This window comes from Myotis lucifugus, unplaced genomic scaffold (genome assembly GCF_000147115.1).
Source record: "Myotis lucifugus unplaced genomic scaffold, Myoluc2.0 scaffold_109, whole genome shotgun sequence".
Taxonomy (NCBI): domain Eukaryota; kingdom Metazoa; phylum Chordata; class Mammalia; order Chiroptera; family Vespertilionidae; genus Myotis; species Myotis lucifugus.
The window spans coordinates 3,964,788-3,988,640 of NW_005871157.1; the positions used below are offsets into that span (position 1 = coordinate 3,964,788).

At 35.5% G+C, this 23,853-nt stretch overlaps 1 protein-coding gene across 8 annotated transcripts in view; it reads left to right on the top strand.

Annotated features, from left to right (window-relative positions):
- CTDSPL2 (CTD small phosphatase like 2) overlaps positions 1-23,853 on the top strand; it is a 92,755-nt gene that overhangs the window by 48,803 nt on the left and 20,099 nt on the right. For 6 of the 8 annotated variants that reach the window (XR_002830350.1, XM_006093121.3, XM_023757595.1 and 3 more), the window contains exons 3-8: positions 1,171-1,309; positions 3,705-3,854; positions 10,376-10,591; positions 15,101-15,179; positions 15,463-15,574; positions 18,873-18,959. Coding sequence is in view for 7 of the 8 variants with exons in the window: in XM_006093121.3 (XP_006093183.1) it covers positions 1,171-1,309; positions 3,705-3,854; positions 10,376-10,591; positions 15,101-15,179; positions 15,463-15,574; positions 18,873-18,959 (783 nt within the window). In the remaining variant the exon portion in view is untranslated. The remainder of the gene's footprint in view (positions 1-1,170; positions 1,310-3,704; positions 3,855-10,375; positions 10,592-15,100; positions 15,180-15,462; positions 15,575-18,872; positions 18,960-23,853) is intronic. The other 2 variants (XM_023757597.1, XM_006093122.3) reach the window with 2 other exon arrangements.

The window sequence follows — 23,853 nt, forward strand, 5'->3', positions numbered from 1 at the left end:
ATACTTTGTTATGGAGTTGACTCCTTAGTGTTAATTTGGGCATTTAAAGAATTGAGGTTATCCTTGGGGGGTGTGGCAGCGGCAGGCCCTCTTTATTTATTTATTTATTTATTTATTTATTTATTTATTTATTTATTTTTGTCATTTTTGGTGATATGTCAGCAAATTCCATGAAAAGACCTCTCTGTTCTTTAGGCAGTTCTAGGAATATGGGAAAATTTCTAAAAATTCAGAGCACATTGTACAATTCAGTATTTCAATAGCATGGAAATTGAGTGGACCCTGGGGAAAGGATCTGAATTATGAGAATGCTGTAATTATATTTGCGTATTATAATTACATTAGTAAATACTCTTATGACACTCAAATTTTTCTTGTGTTTTCTACCAAACATTAGATGTTTTGTTTTGTTTCTCCTGGATTTAAAAAACAGGGGAAAGTCTATCATACCATGTATTTTCCTCTTTTGGTGGTATAATTGACATAACATTATGTTAGTTTCAGGTCTATACAATGTAATGATTTGATGTATGTATGTATTGTGAAATGATCATCACAGTAACTTTAGTTAATATCCATTACCATACATAGTTCTAGGGGTTTTATTTCTTATAAGAAATTTAAAGATTTACTCTTTTAGCAACTTTCAAATATGCAATACAGTATTATTAACTATATCCACATGCTGTACATTATATCCCCATGGCTTGTTTATTTTATTACTGGAATTTTGTACCTCTTGACTCCCTTCACTCATTCCCCCCTCCACTCCATCCTCACCTCTGGTAACCACCTATCTGTTCTCTGTATCTATGAACTAGGTTTTGTTTGTTTTTAAATTTTACATTCCACATATAAGTGAGGGCATACAGTATTTGTCTTCCTCTGTCTGACTTATTTTACTTAGTATAATGCCCTCAAAGTCCACCCATGTTTTTGCAAATGGCAAGATTTTATTATTTTTTATGGCTGAATAATATTGCATTGCATATATATAACACAATATCTTTATTCATCAATGAACCACTTAGATTGTGTCCATTTGTTGGCTATTTTAAATAATGCTGCAGTGAACATGATTGGGGTGCATATCATATTTTATCATTTTAAAAGTGTAACCTATAAGGCAGAGTGACTACTCAATGAATGTTTTTCCTTTTATATCTTAAGGAAGAGAGAGAAAATCCTTCGAAACGGAGTAGAATTGAACGTGATATAGATAATAATCTGATCACATCAACACCAAGAGCAGGAGGAAAACTTAACAAACAGATATCTCGAGTAAGACGGAAAAGTCAAGTAAATGGAGGTTTGTTAATATTTAGATAATTGCTTTATTAGGTACAGGGAGAGATCTGACCCAACATGTTCCTTTTCTGTTTTAAAAAATCTACTTTAAGCAATTTCTGCCTAGTTTTTGTAATCTTCTTTGATTATATATTAGTAGCATGAAATGAAATGAAAATTTACCTTCTTGCTATAAATCTACTTTGCTGAATTAAAATGACAAAGGCAGAGCAACTAGCTTTATACTGCTTAGCATGAAAATGTAAATGGAGCAACATTTTGTACTTCTAATAAATTCATTTCTTTTTTTTTTTAATATATTTTATTGATTTTTTACAGAGAGGAAGGGAGAGAGAGAGAGAGAGTTAGAAACATCGATGAGAGAGAAACATTGATCAGCTGCCTCCTGCACATCTCCTACTGGGGATGTGCCCGCAACCCAGGTACATGCCCTTGACCGGAATCGAACCTGGGACCTTTCAGTCTGCAGGCCCACACTCTATCCACTGAGCCAAACCGGTTTCGGCATAAATTCATTTCTTAAAGCAATAATAGTTGTCACTTAATTTGTAAATGTACAGATTTGAAATATGTTCTTAATATGTACAAAGAATTTGTTTCTTGGTCAGTGAATTTCAGAGTTCAGAGGGGATTGGATCACTTAGGCCAGTTGTTTTCAACTACAGGTGGTTTTGTTCCCCTGGAGAACATTTGTCAATATCTGGAGATTTTTTTGGTTGTCAGAACCTGTTGAGGGAACACTGCTAAACATCTTACAGGTCATCTTCCCACAACAAAGAATTACCCAGCCAAAAGATCAATGGTATTGCTGTTGATAAACCCTGTTCAAGCACCTCAAAGTCAAAAAGGAGAAAAACAAGAAGGATAACAGATTTTTCTAAAGAAAAACACTTAAGAGCATGGAGCCTTTTAACCAGTGCTACTTTAAACACATAATAATTTCTTAGCTTTTTCCTCTCAATGCAGTGATGTATCTCTATTGTTGGAATTGACCACTAGGGAGAAAAGGAATAAAGTAGTAAGTTAAAAGAGCTATAGCGAAGAAGGAAAGAAATGAAATAGATAGTAAGGTTGTGGAAGGTTACGGATGATTAATCAAAACATTTGTTTGAATTTATTTTTTAAATATTTTCCAAAAACCCATGGAAAATTTTTTATTAACAAGAAACTTATAGAAAACTAGTTATTCTTCCTAGCTACTTTGAAATGGTGCCTCAATATCCATAAGTAATTTTTGACACTGCTATACATAGTTTTCTGCTTCAGTAGAGCTATGTTGCTGTTATTCATTAGAAATAGATTGGAGGTTAGGTTTTGTGAAGTAGGCAACATTCCAAAGTATAAATAACCAAAGACAAAAAGTTTGCATTTGTGTTTTTAATATTGTAACTTGCTTTACTTACAAAGAGTTTATTTCATTCTCTGAAACTCTGTGTTGATTTGAAGCCTTTCAGTCTATATAATTCTAGATGTAAATCTACAGTTGACCCTTGAACTACACGGGGGGGTGGAGGGGTTAGGGGTGCTAACCCACTGCACAGTCTAAAATCTACATACAACTTTTGAATTCCCCAAAACTTCAGTTGTCCCTCGGTATCCATGGAACCCTGGTGGATACCAAAATCTGCAGGTGGTCAGGTCCCTTATATAAGACTAGAAGCCCGATGCATGAAGATTCGTGCAAGAACAGGCCTTCCTTCCCCTAGCTGCCGGCACAGCCTTCGCTCCTGCCAGAGCCTCCTTTCCGCCTTACCACGCTGCCCAGAGGCCCGGAGCTGCTGGGGCGCTTGGCACCTGCATATGCAAATTAACCCACCATCTTTGTTGGGTTAATTTGCATACTCCCGATTGGCTGTGAAAGTATGGTCAATTCGCATATTTCTCTTTTATTAGTGTAGATGGCATCGAATAATGTATACAATCGGCCCTCTGTGTCTGTGGATTCCCAACCATATAATAGTATAGTAAATACTGTTGAATCTGTGGATGCGAAACCTAGGGATATGAAGGGCCAACTGTGTATTTATTAAAGAAAATCCAAGTTTAAGTGGACCAACATAGTTCAAACCCATCTTGTTCAAGGGTCAACTGTACTTTGAAAAACTGAATTTTAGCATCTATAAAGCATTAGACTTTATAGAAGGAATAAGATAGGAGAGTTATAAAGAAGTCAGATTATTAAACTTAATGCTTTATAAATTTGCATCAAGATAATTTCATTTACAAGTGATTTACCTCAAGATTTTTTTAAATAATAAACTTTCCTAACATTAATGTCCAGTACTCTTCATGAAATTTTTTTTGGAAAAAAGTATTTTTACAATGAATGTCTTAGAACACATTTCTGAAAGCCATGTTTTCTAGATTCCAACTTTTTTGTTGTTGTTTTTTCTTAGAAGCTGGTAGTTACGAAATGACAAATCAACATGTAAAACAAAATGGAAAATTAGAAGATAACCCTTCCTCTGGCAGTCCTCCAAGGACTACATTGTTGGGGACCATATTTTCTCCTGTCTTCAATTTTTTTTCACCAGCAAATAAAAATGGTAAGTATAAACCATTAATTATAATTTGGGTTTAAAATTTTAATGTTGGGGGTTTTTTTAGTTTTTAAAAAAATTCTATTTGATTTTAGTGGCATATATGTCAGCATCTTATGTTTGTTTTAAGTGACTGAAACAAATATAGGATATGTTTAATTCTATTGAAGTGAATGGACTCTGCTTTCACTATCTGAAGAGCTAGATGATAAACTTAGGGCTGGAGGGAAAGTTTTATTATTTCTTTGTTGGATGACTTCTGTAATCCTTAGAATGTGTACAGGAAAGAATCTAGAAGCATTTTCAGTATTCTAGATCAATAAAGTATTTTTTTCAATATTTAAAGTGAGTTGAAACAAGATCATTTTCTTGTAACAATTTATTTTTTATTATCTTTTGGTTGACTTCTCCCCTTAGGGATCTTCAATTTAGATAAAATAAAACTACCCTAATTCAAATGAAGTATTTCATTATATAATACTTTTGCAAAAGTATCAAAATAGGCTTCTTTATCAATTTATTTTTTTTAAAAGATGTGTTAGTGTCTTATTTTCTGATGATCAATACCTAATTTATACATGATAATTTAGTCTCTAGACTGTTGGGAGAGTAAAAGATCGTGTCTTTATTTTTGCATCTACCATGTGGTTTGATATAGTATTGGGCACATGGAAAATAGTCACTAAATGCTTGTTGATGGTTATTAAAGTTCTAATTTGAATTATGTTTATGGATGTTGGTGTAATTTTTTAAAAATATATTTTTATTGATTCAGAGAAGAAGGGAGAGGGAAAGAGAGATCGAAACATCAATGATGAGAGAGAATCATCGATGAGCTATCTCCTGCACATTCCCCACTGGGGATCGAGCCCACAACCTGGGCATGTGTCTGCAAGCGGACGCTCTATCCACTGAGCCAAACCAGCTAGGGCAAGAAGCTCACTTTTTACAGGAGGGAGAGATATATGTAAATAAGTATAATAAATTTTTATAAGTGCTTGATAGAGGCATGGGTCAGCGGGGTATTCAAAGAATGGAGTTCTGTATTCTGGGAGGAAGTTCACAAAAGCTTTCATTGAAAAGCTGAATCTTGAAAGGTGGTAAAGGTGGAAGGAGCAGCCTGAGCAAAGACCTAATGTATTTGAGAAACTGAAATTAGTTTGGAGCACTGGATTTGAGGAGTGCACAGGAAGGAATAAGATAGGAGAGTTATAAAGAAGTCAGATTATAGAGCTAACATGTAAGATATTTGAACTTTATCCTTACTGGGGGATGATTAGAAGGTATTAAACCAGTGAGTTTTAAGAACTGATTTGTGTTTTCTAAAGATCTCTTTGGTAGGGTGTACATTAGAATCTAAAGAGGTTAGATGGTGGGAGAACAATTCGATTTCATGCAACCTAATTGTGGTATTAGAGAAGAAAGATCAGAGTTATAGAATGGACAAATTTTGGGAATGGATTATTGATGAAAGTGAAGAGAGATTAAAATGACACAAGGTTAGATTTTCAAGAGAGAAAAGTAAGTTCCTGGGAGAGAGATAATTGAATTTAATTTGGACCATGCTGAGTTTGAGATGCCATAAAACAAGCAAACAAAAATGTCTTATTGCAATATAGAGCTTCAAAATATGGGTTTAAGCAGTAGACACTGGTATTATCAGCTTCTTATAGGTATTAGTTTAAACAAGTAAAGTAAATAGTCTATTTGATTCAGCAAACTAAGACCAGAATCTTGGGAGGAAACATTTAAGGACTGGACAAAGTAAAGAAGCAAACAAAGGAAACATGGAGGAAGTCAGGAGAGACATTGTGTCATAGAAGCCAAAGGGAGAGAGAATATCAAAACACAGGGCCAAACAACTATGAAGATAGAAGAAAAGGAAATGAACATTGAAAAGACACCACTGAATCTGGCAATTAATTAAAATTTCATTGGGCCATGGCTGGTGTGACTCAGTGGTAGAGCGTCGGCCCACACATCGAAGGGTTGCAAGTGCGATTTCCAGTCAAGGGCATGTATCAGGGTTGCAGGTTTGTCCCTAACAGGAGGCAACCAATTAAATGTGTCTCTCTCACATTTATGTTTCTCTCCCCCTCCCTCCCCTTCTACTCTCTCCCAGAAATCAATGGAAAAATTTCCTTGGTTGAGAATTGACTAAAAATATATATATATATATTTTTTTATATTATTGGATGCCAGAACATTTTTCAGAGGAGTGGTCGGAGTTGGAAGCCTAACATACAGGGTTAAGGGTAAAATGGAGAGTAAGAAAGGAAGCTGTGCCCAGCCACATGGCTCAGTGGTTGAGCATTGACCTATGAACAATGAGGTCATGGTTTGATCCCTGGTCAAGCCACATGGGTTTCGGGCTCGATCCCCAGTGTGGGGCATGCAGGAGGCAGTTGATCAATGATTCTCATCATCGATGTTTCTATCTTTCTCTCTCCCTCTCCCTTCCTCTCTGAAAGCAATAAAATATATTTTTTTTAAAGAAAGGAAGCAGCAAGTGTAGATTACCGTTATGAGGAACATGAATATGAAAGAAACTAGAGAAGTTACAAAGTCTCAAGGGATGGTTTGTGTTTGTGAGAAACAAGCATATTTTTAAGTCTCAGGGTAAGGTCTAATTAGTTGAAAAAAGAGGAAAAAATAACTAATGAAGAAAATTTCTGGAGTCTGCTGACAGGAATGGGATCAAGAAAAGAGGTAGAAGGATTGGAATTGAAATAGGGAGAAGAAACATTTTTCTCCTGTGCTGGAGGAAAGAAGCTGTGAAGGTGTGTGTAGAAATAAATGTTTGGGTAGAAGTTGATGGTTATAATTTTTTTTCTTTGGAGGAGGAGATGGTGTCATTTGCTGAGATAATTTTGGTGGCAGGGATTAAAGAGAATGGTGAAGGTTTAAAATGTATACTGTTGGAAGAGTGTAAGTAAAAGCTGAATATCTCCCATACACACATGTATTGAGCAGCATTCTATAGGCAGGGTTTTATTTGGAGTATGATCAGTCTTTATAATTGTACTAGTGGCCTGGTGCATGAATTCGTGCACATTGAAAGGAAATTAATTAGAAGAAATATTTTTGCCCTGACCAGTTTGGCTCAGTGGCTAGAGCGTTGGCCTGTGGACTGAGGAGTCCCGGGTTTGGTTCCGGTCAAGGGCATGTACCTTGGTTGCGGGTACATCCCCAGTGGCGGGTGTGCAGGAGGCAGCTGGTCGATGTTTCTCTCTCACGGATGTTTCTGACTCTCTATCTCTCTCCCTTCCTCTCTGTAAAAAATGAATAAAATATATTTAAAGAAAAAAAAATATTTTATTATCACTATTCACCCTTTCTCTCTAATAGAAGTGTCAACCAAATTCATGATCAACAATGACAGATCAAAACACACACGTGCAATTGGCACCAGCGAGAGCTTTATATATATAGATAAACTTGCTTAATTAGACCTGCTTTCTGATTTAGCTAAGCTTTTTCCAGCCCAGTGAAGCACCCAACTTCTCTTTTAGGTAATTGTCAGCAAGACAGTAGTAAATATCAACACGAAGCAGATCATGCAGGGAGAACAAAGGGTAAAATCTTTAACTGCAGCAGTGTTTGACTATATTCTGTGCAGTGAAAAAACCTGAAGTCATTTTCAAGGTCCACCATTTCTTCTTTTTAGTTGGGTCAAGTTTCTAAGCTTTCTAAATCTCCATTTTCCAGATAATGAAAAGAAAATAGGATTCTACCAAGTCTCCTATCTACCTACTCCAGGACTTCTGTGAGGATCAAATGAGATGAGGCATGGGAAAAGGCTTCACAGACATTTAGTTAAAGTGTAAAATGTTTACACCTGGCTATAAAGCAAGTTGTGTTCTTGGGCAGAAGAAACTCCAAGGAGGCTAGTCCCCAGGAAGAGGAAGCTGGACATTGCTATGTGATGTCATTACCTGGCACCCCCAGCCACCATTGCTGGGCTGGGCTGGGCTGGGCTGTGGGCCGAATTTTGCGCCATGGGGTCTCGGCAGCGTCAGCTGTGATTTGGTGGGGAGTCACTCTGGGGTGGTGGCAGAGCCTGTGTCCCACTTGGCGGAAGCTGCGTTCCTTTGTGGGTGCCAGGTCCCTGGTGCCGTTTATTGTTAAATGGTCTGTTGCTAGGGAGAGGAAGCTAGGTGTTGCTATGTGACGTCATTACCCGGCACCCTCAGCCACTGTTTCTGGGCTGTGGGCTGCATTTTGCGCCATGGGGTCTTGGCTGCGTCAGCTGCGATTTGGTGGGCTGCTGCTTCGGAGTAATGGCGGGGCATGTGTCCCACTTGGGGGAAACCGAGTGTTGCTTTTTTGGCACCAGGTCCATGGTGCCGTTTCTCTGTAAATGGCCAGTGTGTGTCACAGCAGCTCCTGTGTTGAGTGTCTGCCCTCTGGTGGTCAGTGCACATCATAGCGACTGGTCGGACACTTAGCATATTAGCCTTTTATATATATAGATGATTTCCGTAGGTTAGATTGATTCATGAGGTATTCCTATGATGGATGGCAGTGGAAAGACAAGGGAGCAAAACACACTGAAGCTGCAGTCTTGAGAATGATTAAATGAATGAATGATACACCATGAAGTTTTAATTAGATGAAGAGAGTAAGAAGTTATTGAGGGATGTGTTTGGAATAGAAGAGCCTGACAGGCCTTTATCAAACATGATGATCACATGTAATAGGAGTATGATATACATAAATAATTAGATTAGGCAGTTTGTGGTAGGGAATTAATGTATTTGAATTTTAGGTTTCAGTGGTGAATGGTTTCTTAGTGTTAATGATCATGTTATGGCCATGGTAATCACTACTAACGGGCAGTATGAAAGAAGATGGAGCTAAAGAGTGCAAGACCTTTGAGGATTAGATATGGGATGAGTCATTGGCATCACCTGTAAGAACAACTAGACAGGCATTTAATACAGCAGTAAACTGGTTAAATTTATTTAGATGTTAAATTCCTCTGTGATTAAGAGGATGCTGGCAATAGATAGCAGATTACAGCAGTGGGAATAAGTGAAGAATTAAATAGCTAGGTGACATCAATATCAAAGGAGCAGGCATTTTTATTTTATCTTTTTTTAAATACATTTTATTGATTTTTTACAGAGAGGAAGGGAGAGGGATAGAGAGTCAGAAACATCGATGAGAGAGAAACATCGATCAGCTGCCTCCTGCACACTCCCTACTGGGGATGTGCCCGCAACCAAGGTACATGCCCTTGACCGGAATCGAACCCGGGGCCCTCTAGTCCGCAGGCCGACACTCTATCCACTGAGCCAAACCGGTCAGGGCATGGAGCAGGCATTTTTAGACATTTGTGGAAACCAGTTATCTGGTGGCAGCAATAGAGATAAATGAATTCTGATTCACTTAGTAAGTTGAGTATGGGATAATAAAGAGCTTTGAGGGAAGGGTATCAGGAAAAGAGGGGTTTTTTGGAAAAAAGATTAAATTTAAAGCAGTTAGGGAAGAATGAATATTCTGTGAGGCAGTTGAGAGTATTGGTAGATTGATTTTTGTTGTTGAAAACAACTTTTGGAGGATTCTATTAAAAAATGGAAAAGAGTTGGGGGGTCATTCCCATAATTGGGCAGCATGGTCATGTAGGTGATGGCTGTGTATAATTAGGAAACTAACTTGAATATTAAGATGAAATCTCATTTCGAATTTGTCCTTGTGTCTTTGAATAAAAAGGTCCCCCCATGGTCGGGAACAATGATCTCATTCTTGGATAAGTAACTCTGTTTTAAAAATCACAACTGCCCACAATGTCTAAGATGCTTAGTACTGAAAGGATCAGGAGCTGTTTGAGGATAATGAATATATATAAAATGCCTAGACAGAGTAAGCACTTAATAAATGATACTTAATCATATTGTACTATATCAATATGTACATCTGAAACTTAGTGTTATATGTCAATTATATCTCAGTAAAAATAAAGATGTTCTAAATTATATAACTATTTGACTCCAGATGGGTGTTTCTAAACTATTTGAACACTTTTAATAATTTTGTTCACAAATACTACTCTAGCTTATAATAGTCTTTATATCTCATTGCTTGAAATGTATAGAAGAGACTCACCAAGCAATGGTATCCTCAGCTTTGTTTCTATTGTGTTTAGTTTTTGAAATATTTATAGGTTTTAATTATTTTATTTGTATTGAAATATATTTGACATAACATTGTGTAAATCTAAGGTATATAACATGTTGATTTAGTACATTTACATATTGTAATATAATAGCTATTACAGCAATAATTAGCACTGCTATCATGGTCCATAACTACCCTTTCTTTTTATTGGTTGGAATAATTAGATCCTAGTCTCTTAGCTAGTTTGATGATTACAATACAGTATTGTCTATATTTACTGTGTATTTGATCTCTAGGGCTTATTTATTAATCGTTGTAAATTTGTGCCCTTAAATAACATGTTTTACTCTCCTACCCCCTATGAGTTTTTAAATGATGATTGTGAGTACCCCGAATCATGATTTCAGGAACTTCAGGATCCGATTCCCCAGGACAGGCTGTGGAAGCTGAAGAGATAGTAAAACAACTTGATATGGAACAGGTGGATGAGATCACTACCAGTACTACTACATCAACTAATGGAGCAGCTTACTCAAATCAAGCAATTCAAGTGAGGCCATCAGTAAATAATGGTTTAGAAGACGCAGAAGAAACAGTTAATCGTGATATCCCACCCCTTACAGGTGAGGAAAATGTCTTAGGCATCTTCAAGAATAGTTTATAAAAATGCAGTATTAGTCCAGCCAATGTGGCTCAGTGGTTGAGCATAGACCTATGAACTGGGAGTTCAGGGTTTGATTCCAAGTCAGGGCACATGCCTGGGTTGTGTGCTTAATCCCCTGTAGGGGATGTGCAAAAGGCAACTGATCAATGAGTCTCTCTCATCATTGAAGTTTCTCTCTCTCCCGCTCCTTCTCCTTTTCTCTCTGAAATCAATAAAAATATTTTTTTAAAAAATACAGTATTTTATATTTTTTCTTAAATACTAGATTAAATGCATGTTTTTCTTCCTTGAAGTTAAGAAAATTAAAATTGGAAATAAAATTTGTACCCAAAAGTTAGTCATTTTGAAATTGAATTTTTTAAAAACTTCGTTGTGATTCAGTATTAATATTTTACAGTTTACTTACTTGTACCAGTTTTACTACTTGGAGAAATTTAACACAACTAGCAAAATATGTGCTTATTTTATGAATATAATTGTAACAGTCTTAGACCCTCAGGTCTGAAGTTCCTACCTAGAGGTAGTCTCAAATCATAACTTCACATTTGTTTCATACATGGATGACATTCTCCCCAAAGAAGCGTCTGTTCCTGGATATCTCTCTGTACCCAACTTTTAGAGCTTAATTCTGAATCCTTATAAAGGCCTAACATAATTGTGTCTGAGCCAGTTGTCATAGAAATGTAGAAACACATTAGATCATAATTTATACCTCTGAGGAGTTGTGATAAGTAGACATATAAGACGAAAATATGAAATTGTTTCATCATGCTTAAAAGCAGAAATAAAATTGAGGATGGCTATTATTTCTCAGAGGGAGAAGATCTTAGATTATTATTTTAGATTTTTTAAAAAGTTCCTTGTGGTGCTAGCTATTTGAGAGATCCTAGTGCAAATATATTGGTTAAGAAATATAATTTGGTATAAGGAAGTAGGATGATGTTCTTCTGTTGAATATAAAGAGCAGACATTTTAAAAATATATACTTTTATTGATTTCAGAGAGGAAGGGAGAAGAGAGAGAAACATCAGTGGTGAGAGAGAATCATTGATGGACTGCCTACTGCATGCCCCACACAGGATCAAGCCCACAACTCGGGCATGATTTATAACCACTGAGTCACTCTGGCTAGGCTAAAAGGGCTAACTTTTAAAAAAATTCTTGAAATAGCAGAAAACATTTGAAAATGCATACAATTGTGAAACTTCAACTCAATAATGCCAGTATGAAGAGAAAAGTGACATAATAGAGGAGAAATTTATTTTAAATTTGTCAAAAGATTAATGCCTATGTTAAAATTATGTTAATATCTATAATGTTAAATTATGTTATAATGTAAGAATCATACTGAATCTAACAAGCAAATTAACATGGGTTGTGCACATAGTTTATTCTTGGGTGGATAAGACTTTAAATGAACCTACTGTTGTCCTATCATTTTATGCTGATTACTTTGCCCAGTGTTACAGGCGATTGAATGGTAAAGTCCAGGGCTTTGGCTTCCTATTTGGTGTTTGTTCTATATTTTTATTCTGCTGTATCAGCCTTTGTATTTATTTTATCTGACAACTGTGAAGATGTAGAAGGGATTTCTATAACCTTAAAGGTTTCTAGAGCGGGGGGGGAAGTAAGATTTATTCCAGTTGTCTCATTCATTTATTTATTCCCCTAACTGGCTCAATCCCAGTAGGGGCCCTGCAGGAGGCAGCCTATCGATGATTTCCTCTCTCATCGATGTTTCTATCTCTTTATCTCTCTAGAAATCAATAAAAATATATTTTAAAAAAATAACTATACAGTGTGGTGAGTGCTATTAAAAAAAATGAGCAATGGAATATTACTCAGCCATAATAAAGAATGAAATCTTGCCATCTATAACAATATAGATGAATCTAGAGCAGGGGTGGGCAAACTTTTTGACTCGAGGGCCACAATGGGTTCTTAAACTGGACCGGAGGGCCGGAACAAAAGCATGGATGGAGTGTTTGTGTGAACTAATATAAATTCAAAAGTAAACATCATTACATAAAAGGGTACGGTCTTTTTTTTTTTTAGTTTTATTCATTTCAAACGGGCCGAATCCGGCCTGCGGGCCGTAGTTTGCCCACGGCTGATCTAGAGGGTATTGTGCTAAGTGAAATAAGTCAAAGAAAAATACCATGATTCATTTATATGTGGAATCTAAAAAACAAAGATGAATAAACAAAACAGATGCAAACTTGGAATACAGAGAACCAATTGGTGGTTGCCAGATAGGCGAGGCATTGGAGGATGGGTGAAAAAGGTGAAAGGGATTATGAAGTATAAATTGCCAGTTATTAAAATAGTCACAGGAATGTAAGATACAGTATAGGGAATCTATACTAACAAAAGGGTAATATGCTAATTAGACTGGATAGACCAGAGGTCATTCCAGTCGTCCTTCCTGACAAAGCTGGGGCCCGGGCAGCGCCACCCAGGGTCCCGGGTGCCTGCGGCCGGCTGGAGGAGGGAAGCCTGGGCCCAGGTGCGGGGTCTGAGGCAGAGGCGGTTAGGGGCGATCAGGCAGGCAGGCAAATGGTTAGGGGTGATCAGGTAGGCAGAGGGGTCAGGGGTGATCAGGCAGGCAGGCAGGCTAGCGGTTAGGAGCCAGCACTCCCAGATTGTGAGAGGGTGCAGGCCGGGCTGAGGGACACGCATGCACGCACAGCACAAATTTCATACACCGGGCCTCTAGTATAGTGAGTAAAATTGTAATGACTATTTGTAATGACTGTGTATGGTGTCAGATGGGTATTAAACTTATCTGGATGATTACTTCGTATGGTATATAAATGTCTAATCTCTATGTTGTACACCTGAAACTAATATCGTGTGTCAACTGTAATTGAAAAATAAAATTTTAAAAATAGTAATAAATGAGCAAAATAATGCGGTGGCCCATTGCAGTTACGCTGGGAGGATCATTAAGTAAAATTGTTGCTGATCTTGAAAGATGAATATGAGAAACAAAATTATTACTTTTCCCTAATTTCAAGAATGTAGCTAAAAAGTACAAGAAGGAAGGAGGCTGGCTCTATCATTTACTTAGCTTTGTGACTTTGTATAATTTATGTAAGTTCTGTGCGACAGTATTCTTAGCTTTAAAATGGTAGTAATTCAGGGTTTTGAGGGTAAGAAAGATGAAGTATGAAAAATGCTTAGATGAAGGCACTCAAATATTCCTTTTTCCCTTTCTCTGAGGTTAATAGGAATTTGAAACAGGTGGTTGGAAGATATATTTTTTCTATTATCCCCTTGTGCTAATGAACTGTTCAATTGGCATAAAGTTGTTAAAAAAAATTATAGCAGAGTTCCACTGTCTTAGTCCTTTTGGGCTGCTATAACAAAATTTAATTCTCACAGGTCAGGAGGCTTGGAAATCCAAGTCAGTGTCAACAGCATTGATGTCTGGTGAGGGCCTGCTTTCTGGTTCATAGACAGCTGTTTTCTCAGTGTGTCCTCACATGGCAGAAGCTCTGTGAGCTCTCTAAAGGACACTAATCCCATCTTCAAATCCCATCTTCATGACCTCACGACCTTCCAAAGGCTCCACCTCCAAATATCACATCGAAATTGGGGGTGGGGGGTGGCAGGAGGGGTACAAACGTTCAGTCTCTAGCATCCACCTTAAATTTTTACCTGTGAGATATTACCTGTTTAGTTTTAAGTTATGTTTTTTCCTCTCCTTGAATTTAAGTTGTAATTATTGTCTTAGAAAATTCCCCAAATACTTTCTAAAGCTCTATTAGTTGATACAATTTTAGATCAAACATAGAGTGGATTATGTGTCATGGAATATAGAATTGCTTATTTTCAGTTGCTTGTACATTAGAAGAAATATAATGGGTCTTCTAAATCAATGCTTTCTACATTGAACAGCATTTTAAAACTATTTAAGTTCAGAAACAGCCTTGAGATTCCTGGAAAAATGTACATATAACATTTTTTCATAAGTCTTCAAGGGGTTCATGGACTTCTTAAAGACTGTTCGTGAATTGTAGATTAAAACCTAGCTTTGGGCCTATTATAAGCACACATATATTGACCACCTGAATGTACAAGGCATTTTGTGAAATATTACTACTGTAAGAGCACCATGAAATTTTTATAGTTATGTATATAACACCATCCACTTAGAAATTGAATTCTTGTGGAGTGTATTTTTCTAGTAATTAGTAAGTTTTCTCTCAGAATTTTTAATTTCTGCTAGCCATGATATAGCTTGCCATTTTGTCTGTATTGGTAGTTTTTTCCTTTGGATCTGGAGTTAGAGCTATGTGCTAATAAATTTGCTTTTAAATACTGTTTAGATATTATTTCTGTCTTATCTTCAACCTAAAATACACAGGGCTTCAGGAAGATCTTACATAAAAGCAGTAAAATGTATACTTCATGGCAACATTAAGTGAGTAAAAGTAACATTTTATTTTTCATTTTTATTAAATAGCACCAATAACTCCAGATAGTGGTTATTCATCAGCCCATGCAGAAGCCACTTATGAAGAAGACTGGGAAGTGTTTGACCCGTAAGTTGTTTCCTTTTTCTTCCTTCTTAGCAGAATGAAAGTCCATGTGTGGAGGGGTAGCTGGGTGGTATATTGCAAAGAGCATGTAACTTACAGGTAGTAATACTTTTGCTGAGTTATTCAAATACTAATTTGTATATTTTCAGTTTTATTTGCATGTTTTACATGTTTGGTTTACTAATTTAAATATGGATTGTTTAATTAACGTGGGCTGAATTTAGTAATATGTCTTACATTTATAAAAAGTAGAAATGTTGAAATTTTCTTAAAATTTGATTTATAGCTATTATTTCATCAAACATGTTCCACCACTGACAGAAGAACAACTAAATAGGAAACCTGCTCTTCCATTGAAAACAAGAAGCACACCAGAATTCTCCCTAGTTTTAGACCTGGTAAGTATATTATTTGCAGATGTAAGAAAAATAAAGGAGTTAAATTCTCTTTTAAAATACTAGCCCAAAGCACCAAGAAGAATATTAGGTGACTAAATAGCCTTACACATTTGCTATGAAAATGTCTTAGGTGTTCTGAAATGTTTTTGTTTTTTTATTATTGAGAGTATTACTGATGGTCCCCCATTTTTCCCTCTTGGCTCCCGCCCCAGCCCAGGCCTTCACTGCACTTTTGTCTGTGTCCTTGGGCTATGCATATAAGTTCTTTGGTTAATCTCTTCCTGCACCCCCCTCACTCCCACCCTTTCTGCTGAGATGTTTTTATTTTAAGCTCGGTCTAATGCTTAGGGTCCCTAGCTTGGTTGATAACAGGTACCTTCTTAAATCTCCCAATAAAATTCTAATTTCATTTCATGCCTAGATTTCACCTTTTGGGTCAGGATTGTTTTCTTGAAAGACCAAATATAATCTAGGTCTCAGTGAGTTAACCTTTGCAAGACCATACTACTTTTCCTATTCTTGTATTTGTATATTATCTAATATCAAGGACTATTTATTAATACACTCTCAAAAGTATGATATCTTAATGCTGACAAATAAAACCTTTAATATGCTCTATTGGTATGATTTTAAATTTTATACTTTAGGGTACCAGAAGAGCTTTAAAAACTGAATGTCTATTATATAATATTGGAAAACACTATATAATTTAGCCTTTGTTACTGGTACTCTGTAATTGAAGATGTATTTAATTCTCATAAAGAATTTTGCTTCAGGAAAAGCATATTATTTTAAACTAGAGGCCCAGTGCACGAATCCGTGCACATTGAAAGGAAATTAATTAGAAGAAATATTTTAGAGGCTGGGAAGGGTCCACGGGAGGGCTCCAGGGTGTGTCCTGCCTGTCTCGCCCAGTCCTGATCAGCCAGAACCCATCAGCAAGCTAACCTACCGGTCAGAATGTTTGCTCCCTGGTGGTCAGTGCATGTCATAGCAACTGGTCGAACGGTCGGACACTTAGCATATTAGGCTTTTATTATATAGGATATTAATTAGCATGTGTAGTTCTGTTTTGAGAGTTTAGCACCTAAGCCTTTGCCTGGCCAAAGAGATGTAAGAGGTATATCCAGTAGTGCTAAGTACTTAAGGTATTTATTAGAGAAGAAATAGAAACAAAGAAGAATTTGAAACTGATTATGGTTAATTTAGATTTGATGTGCAAGGTAGTGAAGAAACTGAAAAAGATTTTGCTAGATTTTTATGTTAGGAGTTGATATAGCAAGTTTGGCCATGTAGTTTTTAATTAAATGTGAAGACAAATAGAAAAAGAAAGATAAGAATTGGCTAAGTTATTTTGCAGAAGTGGATAAAGTAGAATGAGCAAAAGTTAGGCTATAGGTGAATTAGTAGAATTAGTTATGAGTCAATTGTAGGAAAGAATACCTTTTATAAGGTGCTAAGAGAATACCTTGAAATGAGTAGTCTAGTGTGCTATTAAAAGAAAATGAGGTTTATATAGAGTATATTTTGCTGTTTGCCTCCGCAGAGTTTAACTTTAGGTTAAAAAAAAAACACCGAACATTTCAGCTAGTAAGATGTGGAATCACAAGGTATGAACATTTGTGTTTCATTTTAATTCATCTTAAATGCATTGAAAATTTTGGGGTATAGTTATCATCAGTTTTATATATTTATTTATTTTTTAAATGTCACTTACTATAGATGGAAGCCTTATTTTTTTAATCATTCGGGATTTGAGAAATATTAATATTTGCACATATCTTATATTGAATGATCTTTGCCTTATTCTTTTAATGAGAAAAGGGCTTTGTAATGAAAGATGGCAAGTCTTCATTTATTTAGTTAAACAAATGTTTGTCTGAACATTCAACAGGTACTGAAACATTCATTTTTAAAAACGAAATTCTTTATAAAAGATTTAAAGATAAGGAGCTATATGAATAGAATATATTTTTGGAAGATATGTAATAGATTCTAAACTTCCATTTTTTAATTGTTTTTAAAAGCAGTATGTATGTGGTTTAGTTAACAGAAAGTTGGAACTCAAAACAGTGGTTCTCAAACTGACATGCATTAGAATCACCTTAAAGGGCTTTTTAAAAAATATTTTTTATTGATTTTTTTTTTAAGAGAGAGAGGAAGGGGGAAGGGTAGAGAGATAAAAACATCGATAAGAGAGAAACATGGATCAGCTGCCTCCTGCTCGCCCCCTACTGGGGATTGAGCCTGCAACCTGGGCATGTGCCCTGACTGGGAATGGAACCAGTGACCTCTTGTTCATGGGTCCAACACTCAACACTGGCTGGGCTGAAGGGCTTTTTAAGCAGATTATTGCACTCCTCTCTTCACCCCTTGCTGAATTTCTGAATTATCAGAAGTGGAGCTGGAGAATTTTTATTTCTAACTGGTTCCCAGGTGATGCTGCTTGCTGGTCCAGAGACTACACCAGAGAAACAGGGATTTGGAATGGGTAGCTCAGTTGGTTAGAGTGTCATCCCAATACACCAACGTTGCAGGGTTCAAGCCTCAGTCAGGGCACATATAAGAAGCAAGCAATAGCCCTAACTGGTTTGGCTCAGTGGCAGCCGTGGGCAAACTAAGGCCCGCGGGCCGGATTCGGCCCGTTTGAAATGAATAAAACTAAAAAAAAAAAAAGACCGTACCCTTTTATGTAATGATGTTTACTTTGAATTTATATTAGTTCACACAAACACTCCATCCATGCTTTTGTTCCGGCCCTCCGGTCCAGTTTAAGAACCCATTGTGGCCCTCGAGTCAAAAAGTTTGCCCACCCCTGAGATAGAGGTCCGCCTGTGGACTCAAGGGTCTCAGGTTCGATTCCAGTCAAGGGCATGTACCTTGGCTGCGGGCACACCCCCAGTAGGGGGCGTGCAGGAGGCAGCTAATCAATGTTTCTCTCTCATCGATGTTTCTAACTCTCTATCCCTCTCTCTTCTTCTCTGTAAAAAATCAATAAAATATTTTTTTAAAAAAAGAAGCAAGCAATAAATGCATAAATACATGGAACAACAAAAATCAGTGTTTCTCTTCCACCCTACCTTCCTGTCTCTCTCAAATTAATAAATTAAAACAAAATTTTTTTTAATAAAGAAAATTTTGTCCAAATTGCTGTTATACACAGTAATGTATGATGAATATAAAATTCCATATTTGAATGGGTGCTTGAATAGATGTTTTTGGAGATCATGGACATATAAAATTATTGGAAATTTCTTTTAATATCTTGGTTCATTCAATATGTGTTTTTTATTTTAAGGATGAAACACTAGTACACTGTAGTCTAAATGAGCTAGAAGATGCAGCACTTACTTTTCCAGTCCTTTTCCAAGATGTCATTTATCAGGTAATTAAAGAAAAATTTTAATTTGATTCTTGGCCTGTTAGATTAACATTCTGAACTAAGAAATCTTTTGCAAATTTTTTTTTGGTGAAGTTTAATGTGGTTTTCTATTAGATTTCATCAGTACTTTAATGATTTGTTAACACAGAGTAGAATCATACTAAATAATTACATAAAACATTAATTTGTTGCCACAAATATATGAACTTTTTACCAAGTGATCTCTGCTAGTTTTATAATGTATTTGCCAGCAGGTGGAGGCAGGAGCACTGACACCATAGATCCCTAAGAAGAACTTGCCAGGTTAATACCTGGTATGTTTTTCTTCCCTCCAAAATCCAAATGATCTAAAGAAAACTCATTCCTTGTTGGTCATTTTTATTTCCTTTTGTAGTAATATGGTCTGTAGATTGCATTTTGGTTGACCTACTTTATAATCACAAAATTCCAGGATATTCTTCTAGTTATTGCTTTACTTTTAAAAATTAGGTATAAGCATTTCTCTCTCATCTGTGTTGTTGAACAGGTAACAGTACAAAATACTATGAATTACATTTATGTGTGTTGGTCATAGTTTTTACATTATGTTTGAGATTTTCCTAACATAAAATTTGAATTAATGTATGTGAATATACTTTGAAAATTGCAAGGAAAGTGCCTTTCTGTGGTGGCAGTTGTTATTTGATTAGTATTACCTTCATACATACCAGTTGTTGAAGGATTGGGAAAAGGTCAAAATGTTTGTTGTTTGTCAGGAGGAAGCCAACCTAAGGATTAACTAAATAAAGCCACAGAATGTTGACTATGAAGATGATGAAAAGGTGTTTTATGATTGTTATTTGCTTTTAATAGGCAGTTAGAACTTGGGTTTAGTTTTCAATATCAGAATTAAATAGAAGTTTGTGGTTCAGAGTCTACTTTACGTACTTTTTCTTGTAATGAGTTATGAGGAGCTTTATTTTAGCAGTTATTGTCAGTTCTAGTTTAACCTAGAAAGGTATCGTAGGTATGGTAATATCGGAGTACTATATACATTTCCCTTTTATGGAAACTGATTTTAGTTCTGATATATGATCATAGGATGAGCAAAATATACATACAAATAGGGTATTTATTCCGTTGTAACAGTATTATTTGGCTTAAGGTAAATCTTTTTCTTAATAAGGCATTTTCTGCCATAGGTTATTCTTGTTTAGTGCACTTTTAAGGACAGCAGTCTTTTGGAAAATAAACATAGTATAGAAATATTTTAGTTTTCTCTTTTTAGCTTGATACCTTTGTTTTTTTTGTTCAAAATTGCACTTAAAAAACACGGGCTTTGAATTTGGAAAATAAAGCTGTTACCCAAAAATAATATTTTGAGATGACTTTCTTAAGCTTTCATATTTGGAGTTTATTTCTTGAAAATGGTTTTGATCTGTTTATGTAATTTTTAATAGTGAAATAAGAAACTTGGAAAGTAGGAGAGTTTGATTCTTCCCCTTCATGAGCATTTCTTATCAGTGTGACCGTAAAACTGAATTTTTCTTACTGCTTTGACCATTTCTGCTTCATTTCTCTTCTTTATAAATTTCTTATTATTTTCATGTGGATCTGGATAGTTGTCTTATTTTGAATAAAAGGCTTCTAACAGTGCATATAACTAATAAAAATCCTATATGTACTGTATACCTCTGTTGAATTCAAAGAACTCTTTTTCTTATATATTATGAGCTACACTTTTCTAAAACTGAAAAATAGTATGCCTAAATCAGGAGCAATAAAATGGGAGTTTGAATTTATAAGTTATAGAGATGATTGCAATTTAATATTATGACTTAGTTACTACATCATATACAGAGTTTAGTTCCCCTTCAGTAAATTTTTGAGGATGTCCATAGTTAATATTGGGTACATTTCTTTGGACTTCTGGTTTTGGCATGGCTATTCTGTCTGCTTTTAAAAAAATAACTTGAAGAAATCTTGGGTTAGAATTCCCCCAGTTTTCAGACCAGCAAGCTCCCTTTAAACAGGGAATGATGTCTTTTAAACTTTCAGTGGTGTTGTCTCCATCTACTGGCAAAGAAGAAATATACACAAGGGTCTGAGATGATCTAAGAGATTTTGGAGAAACCACATTATTAGGTAAGATGTAACTTACGTATTTAACCACTACAATATAATGTGGCCCACTTAAAGGTAGAAACCTGTAAAATACTGTATATACTCTTTTAAAACGTAATGTATTGAGGTGAAATTCACAACATAAAGTTAACTTTTTAAGTTAACAGTTCTGTGGCATTTATTTACATACTCTTAATATGTTAGTTTCATAGCATTTATGTATATATACTCTTAAAAATAAAAGGGTAAAGTTAAGATAGGATCAATTTCTTTCTCTGAATCAAAACCAGATAATGTCCTCTAGGGACTTATTTTACTTTTACTTTCTTTTTGTGGTAAGTTCATTATGGTTCGTTACCTAATTTTAATTCCACTTGTTATTTCTCTTTCTTTCAAAACAGTATAAAGTGTAAATTGTCTTACATGTGTTTCCATGATTGTCTATATTAGGGGTTGGCAAACATTTTCCTATAAAGGGCTATTTGTTAATATTTCAGGTTTTACAGTCTCTATTGCAACTGCTTTTTCTGCCATTGTAGCATGAAAGTAGTCATAGACAGTACATAATTGTTAAGTATAGCTGTGCACAAAAAACCCAAAAAAACTTTATAAAAATAAATGACACTTTGGATTTGGCCCACAGGCTATAGCTTGCTGACCTGTGGTCTAATAATTATGAGAGTATATACAGTAAATTTACACATTCACATTCTTTCTAAGTGGCAATAGGCAATCAAATGTTCATCAGAATTCTTGTTAATATTTAGAGAAATTTAAAATTATATCCATTCTAATCTGGTTGTGGACTTTCTTAGGTTTTTTTAGTTGTAAGTTTGAGGGGAAATTTAAGGTGGCCACTACTCACATTTAAAGATTGCCTGACTTCATGATTTACATTCTTCTTTTGATTGATAAGTAGGACTCAACTTCATTATTTCAAGTCTTAGAATTTACCAGCAGGTAGATTATTCAAATCTCAATTTAGTACTTTGAGTATACTTAAAATCCATTTTTAGAGGATAAAAAAGTACCTAAAAATTTCAACTCAAAATTTGATGTATGCTACTACTGACACTATATGGATAGACAGATTACGATTTGTGTATATGGAGAAAAAGTAATTCTAAAGAAGAACTGAATTTTTTTAATGAAGTTATGGTACTCACAAAGGCAAAGTTTATAGATTTTTGTTTGAATGGGTCTAACCCCCTTCTTAAATTGGTACTTTTGCCATAAATTGTTTGACAGTTATTGGGATAATATTTATTTATAGAATGGTACAGATGCATTTGATATATGGAGAACAAGTGCATGATCAGTTCCAATGCACATGTTTAATCTTTATATTTAGCTTATATTGACACATTATCAGGAAATCCATCTCGTGGTGTTACTCAGTTAAGAGGTCTCCACTGTATTTAGTTTCTGTTCCTGCAGATCCACCAATTCAAGACTCTAGGTCATCTCACTCCCTCTTCCATCCAGAAGATGACTTCTATCCACAAGCAGGACTGAATCAAAAGACAGATTTTTCACTTAGCTCTTGAGCTGAACCACCTCCTCAATGACCTTCCTCTGTCTCCATCAAGAACTGGAGCTCAGTTTTTTGAAGATGTAATAGAGCTACTCAGCCCAAACGTGGCTTATTGAAGACAAAAAGAAGATGCCTCATATGTTTCACCACAGTGCAGCCAAACGTAACTGTGTTGTCCAACTCCTCATTCTGTAAAGTATGGCAGGGGCATCTAATTTTTTATTCTGTTCACCTATAAGACTTTAGCCAGTCAGTGGCTTTCTGAAGATCAGTAAAATCAACAAACTTTGGGTCAGCTGTCCAGAAATCAGATTGTGGTAAGCACTCAAGGAGAGAGAGGATCCTTTAGGGAGCTACTTGCTAAAGGATACTTTATTAGTAGAGATTTTTATGGGGAAAGTTGGGGGGAGAAGTGGGTGGGAAATCCCATGTTTAGCAAAGGTCAGCCTCTTCACCATTATTATCGTTTGTTTTCTTGGGGACCTTACAGCCTAGGATAATTTTCATAAGGATCTCGAATATCTTATACCACGAACGAGAGGCTTCTATCCCTTCTATAGTCTTTCCTAGGAAAGTCAGCATTATTCTTGGTTCATGAAGAAAAAAACCAATCATTTAAATGGAGGATTTTGTAGTAACTACCTAATCAAGATTTTTGTTCTCTAAAGCTCTTACTTAAATTGACAATAACCAAGAGGCATTCATTTTGACCTTCATAAAGCATAATTTTGTTGTACAAAAGTAGTATGTATATTTGTGTCTTAAAACATTGGAGTCATGGACACTTAATATTGAGGATAATATTTTAGCTCGTCTGGAAAAATATTTCGATAATTAATTGTAGGTAAATCTTAAAAACAATGTTAAGTAACTCCTATCCTTATTAGTAAGTATAGTCATTGGCACTCATTTTTTTTCATCACAATTATTCATTATTATTTTTTAGGTTAAAAAAGGAACAATATAGCTGAAACTTACAGTTATCCACTTCTCAAAGATAAAATGTATTTCACGGGGAACTCTGTTCTTTGTAAATGTATCTTAAAATTAGAAGCAGTTCATTAAAAAATACATGGGAAGTTCTTGTTCAACAAGCTGAAAATGTTCTGCAAATTCAGGAGAGGTGACAATTGATTACTAAGCATATTAAGTTTGAAGGCTTCAAAGTTTAGAATTTGTTTTTAAAGGCGACATTTTAATTTTACTACAAAGGCCATTTTTGCTCCTAAAATGACTAAACTTTATTTTAATATAACCACA